The 4,954-nt window shown below is 42.1% G+C and overlaps 1 protein-coding gene across 1 annotated transcript in view; it reads right to left on the minus strand.

The window, feature by feature from the left end:
• Nucleotides 1-4,424, minus strand: part of LOC118329927 (ovochymase-2) — a gene marked incomplete at its 5' end in the record, with an annotated part of 12,283 nt that extends 7,859 nt beyond the window's left edge. Inside the window, 9 exon segments of the mRNA XM_035664279.1 lie at nucleotides 446-589; nucleotides 1,663-1,796; nucleotides 2,464-2,554; nucleotides 2,673-2,705; nucleotides 3,174-3,375; nucleotides 3,555-3,733; nucleotides 3,813-3,908; nucleotides 4,016-4,188; nucleotides 4,327-4,424. Of these exon segments, the coding sequence (XP_035520172.1) occupies nucleotides 446-589; nucleotides 1,663-1,796; nucleotides 2,464-2,554; nucleotides 2,673-2,705; nucleotides 3,174-3,375; nucleotides 3,555-3,733; nucleotides 3,813-3,908; nucleotides 4,016-4,188; nucleotides 4,327-4,424 (1,150 nt within the window).
• Nucleotides 4,425-4,954: the final 530 nt, after the last annotated feature.

The following is a 4,954-nucleotide window of genomic DNA, read 5'->3' on the forward strand; positions in this document are numbered from 1 at the left end:
AGACACAGGCACACCGAGCATTACTACACAGAAGACTGACCAGTTTAACACAAATACACACACTCATCTGCACACTAAAAACAAAAGACCCATTATTAGCAGCTGGGTTCATCCTCTCCACAGCTCCTCAGCCAAAGTCTGTGTGTGTGTGTGTGTATGTGTGTGTGTGTTTGTGTGTGTCTTGTGCCACTCATTATTGTGTCATGGGATATGTGCCCGCACAACCACTGGGTTGCTACGAGCTCCACAATCAACCGACATAGCAACGGGTTAAACTGTGTATGAACTTTATATACAGTTGAAGCTAAGTAATGGACACAGAGCAGAATGTATATCAGCCTGCAGCACTGCACTGTACATACACTCTGGTGTTACATGAAGAGATGTGTGTGTCTGTGCACTGTACAATATATTGTGTGTTTGTGTCGTGTGTTGTGTTTCCCACCAGGATTAAAGCGTCCCTGGACAGCACGATGCCTAATGACAAAGCCGCTTCCTGCTCGGTTAATGTCAGAGGAAAAGAGAAGTGTTGCATTCTGGGAATTATTCAGGAGTAGTGGACCTGGAGGGACACTTCCACAGAAAATCCCTGTAAAAAATGGCAAAAAAGCCAAATAAGGCTAAAGCATATTGTAGTATAGTATGTGCTGTATGTGCACACGTTATCTCCCACAGAGCAAAACTGGTCCGGGTCATACATTCAGCCCAAATACAGCAATGAACTGTGGTCCACATGTGGGCCAGATCTGGTAGCCACAAATAGCCCATGACATAGCCATAACCCTGCCAACTGTATGACCATAGCTGGCCTGTTCTGGTCCTGTGTTGGACCACACAAGTTTCAGCACTCTTTGTAGGAAACTGTTTACAAGTGTTCAGTGTTGGCTGGCTATATGGCCTATATGTGACTACCAGATCTGGCCTGTAATTCATTGCTGTATTAGACTACTTTTGCTATGTGTTTGCATATATGTAACCTGTTAATGTGTAATTAGTGAATGACTCTTTGCAAATCAAGGACTTAAGGAATTAGTAAAACTGGTTCTTTGGCTTATTTGCTTTCTTTCCACAAATGAGATGAAAAGATTGATATCATTCTCATGTCTCTACAGTACGTTGAGTTTGCATCTGGAAGGAATGTAAAAGGTTAATGGTTTTAGCAGGAGTTATGTGCTGGAACAATTGCTTGGAGAACAACAGCCTGACACAGTCACTGTGTACAGCTTCCAGAAGTCTTGCTGTCACTGTGAGTTTCCAGGATTGCTATCATTGCTTTGCAGAGAGCATAGCTGAAACCTGTGCTTACCAACCATGTTTGGCTGGGTTAAAGAACAAACTTCAAAATTGTTTGGCAAGAAATAGCTCCCACACATAACTAACCCTAAAATTGTAATTTTTACATTTCTGTTCATGTACAGGTTAGCAAAAAGGCAGCTCTAGAGATGTAGATGTAGAGATGTTTAGAGACTTTGGACTGTATGTAAAATTTTTATTCTTCTCCTCATCCTCAATCTATCAAAATAGAAAAGAAGCAAATAGGTGTATTTTCTAAAATGTTAAACTATTTCTTTAATTAAATGGCACATTTTCAGTGGTCCTGGGGGGTCTGATGAGAGTTTATGCAAATAAATGTGCAGTCAATCGTGTGTGGCTAAAACTCACCAACAGGCCTGTATGTCCCGACTGAAACGGTGAGTCGGTCGTAGCGGCAGTGAGAGTCATTCTCCAGATCAAAATGATCAAACTCCAACAGAATACTAAAACCTGGAGGAACACTGATACCCCACACACACAACCTGAAGAGACACAGAGACAGAGAGACACACTGTTTTGACTCCCTAGAAAGGCTCTGCTACACTAAATGGAACTGAACCATAATTGGTTCAAAATGGCTGCTGTGAAGTCTGAGCTAAAAGGCAAATAATTGTTTTTTATAGATTTCTGACACTGAACATTACATAATTATTCAACTGATAGTGTGATAGATTGTATTTTGATCTCTTTGTGCTGATTGTGGAACAGTTTAAGTAAGGAGCAAAGAGACCTTCTGTTTAGTGTAAATGTAAAAGGCCCATTGTGTAGATTGCAACTTCCTCGCTTCACCTTCCCCTTCCAAGTGCAAAGGAGAAACTACTCTGACCCCAAAATGCAAGAAAAACGCAGCGGCCCTATTTAGAGCCAGTGTTTGGTTTGTCCCCTCTGCTACTGTAGAAACATCACGGTTTCAACATGGTGGCCTACATTAAAGAAGACACGCAGCATCGATAGATAAAAACGGCTAGTTCTGAGGCAACAACAACATAACAATATTTATTTTCAGGTGATTATACACTAATGAAAACTAATGAATACCTATACATATTCGACCTCTAAGGATTATCACTGTAAATGATGTTGGTTTTATGGAGGTTAAGTCACAGTTACAAACATTTGTTCTTTCTCCTTATCTGGAGTGTCACTCACTGGTTGTTGTCATAGTGATCACCAGGGCGGGTGGGGTTTCTGGTTACCCCCTCACTGTCAGATACAGGTCCATCTCTCACGCTGCAGAGTTCTGACACACACACACACACATGCACACACACACGCATGCACAGTACTGCATGCATCAAAGAAGCATTATGAAATATAGATGAATAAGAGGTGCTGTGACGAGAGCAAAAACAACTCACTTGATGAAGTCATCCCCCGCTGCTGCTCATCAGCTAAAGCAAACAGACAAACATAAATAATGTAATATGTATCTACTATTATTATTAAATATTATACCAATACATGAACTTCTTCTGGTAGAATTGTGTACAGACACCTACAGTATACATTCATCTATACCCATATACAATCTAATATTAGACTCATTACCGAAGGATTTTAAATGACGTTAGGCGGGCCACATTTTACAAATATTAAGGGGTCCAGTAATCTTACCAAGCACACCCAGCTTGCAAACCTTTGTGCACATGTACTGGAATGTACAATTTTGAGGTACTTGCACTTGAGTATTTCAAATCAAGCTATTCTACACATTATAGTCAGTGAGCCCTGGATTATCCTGATAAACTGTGATGGTGATAAATAGATCCTTAGACAAATAATGGTTAAAAACAAATCACCACCATCTTGTATTCTTTTAAGATGCCTTAGACTGACTTCTGAAAGACAATCAGCCCTACCCTCTTTCAGTTTACGTTTAATCCAGGGCAGCAACAGCCTGACATCAGTGTAAACTCCTGGAGATCCTCTTCTGGAAGGGGCACGGCTGCTGTTGTTTCCCCAGCTCCGACCACATCCCTTGCCCCAGGAAGTTACACCCATCACTACCCAGTGACCGCCGCCTGACCCTGCCGGACATACTAGAGGACCCCCTGAGTCACCCTAGAGGAGGATGAAGGGAGGACAAAAACACTGCAGACCCTATTCAATGCTTTCTTTTATAACTGATGGCTGATTCATAACTTCCAGGTATTAGTAAAGCTGCACTGCTTTCAGTAAATCAGAATCGGCTCAGTGGAAAAAACAGACAGATGTTGCAGATGTTACTTTGCTTTTTCTACCTGGCAGGCATCTCTCCCTCCTCTCTCTGGCCCGGCACACAGAACTGTCATGGCTGGCTGAGGCCTGTCTGGTCTCTGTTTAACAATTGAACTTTTGACGGTCTGGAGGATATATTTACATCTGGCTGGGTCCACCAAATCTAACTGGACCTCTCTCAGCACTGCAGGAAGACGACCCTCTAGGAAACAGTAGAATAGAATATAACCAAATAAAACTTTGCTTTAACAATATCTGGTGGGAGTAAGATATCTACTTACTTTCCTTCACTCTGCCCCATCCACCCAGAATGCAGCTGGTTTCAGGTGGGACGCTCTCATCAGGCAAAGGCAGACATATGGGGTGGACACGGGCTCCTGTTGAAGAGATCACATATCAGTGACTTACAAAATGTGATCAGTGCTACAGTAAGGGCTCACTGGCATCTAAACAAACTGTACTAATTGTCAAAGTGGAAACCTGCCCAATCGAATGTGTTTATCCAACTCCACCAGAGCTATGTCATAGACCATAGGCAACGCATGATGGTACTTCTCATGGACTGAGACGGACTTAATGAAAAAGACCTGCTCCTCTTCATCATCTACCCTCTGGTCGAACTCTCCCACCACCACTCTCACACCACTGAGAAACTCTCTAGACAGGGGAGAAAGGTATTAGATCCATGACAATCTATTGTACAGTTAATGCAATAATCATACATTAACCTGCAACCTGCAACCTGTAACTTGCAACACGAAAGATAAAACGATACACGGTAAGTAACAACCGTACTTTGAGAGTGATGCAAAACAGTGTGCAGCGGTCATTATCCAGCGGTCAGTCAGGATGGCCCCTCCACAGAAATGAGAGCCCCTGTTCTGCAGGGAAACCTGAGCATAGATAACAGAGGTTGCATGTGAACATAAGCAAAAGCCAGGGTCATTAAAGCTGCAGTAGGTAACTTTTATTAAAAAGTTGCTAAAACCCACTATATCCTGACAGTAGTACATGAGACAGATAATCTGTAAAAAAGGGTTCCTCTGGCTCTTCCTCGTGCTCCTAATGCCGTTTGCATGAATCCACTGCGCCTGAAGGAAAACAACCAATCAGAGACCAAAGTGTCTTACTATCTTTCTTGGTTCTGATTGGTTGTTTTATTTTGGGTACAGTGGATTTTACAGTGGAGGAGCCAGAGGAACCAGATTCTTTTAATTTAAGGACCAGTGTAGCTGCAAACATGTAAAATGTTTTGGTGAGATGCCAATAAAATAAAATCATTGTATCCAAATCCTCAATGATCACAAAATATGTATTGTTTTTACTGTATATTATTACATTAGCCTTAGTCTCTCTCACCTATCAGCCATAACATTATGGCCACCTGGGCACCCTGGTTATGCAGTCCCATACCAACAAACTG

Source organism: Morone saxatilis, unplaced genomic scaffold (genome assembly GCF_004916995.1).
Source record: "Morone saxatilis isolate NCDOM2014 unplaced genomic scaffold, NCSU_SB_2.0 Contig2, whole genome shotgun sequence".
NCBI lineage: Eukaryota > Metazoa > Chordata > Actinopteri > Moronidae > Morone > Morone saxatilis.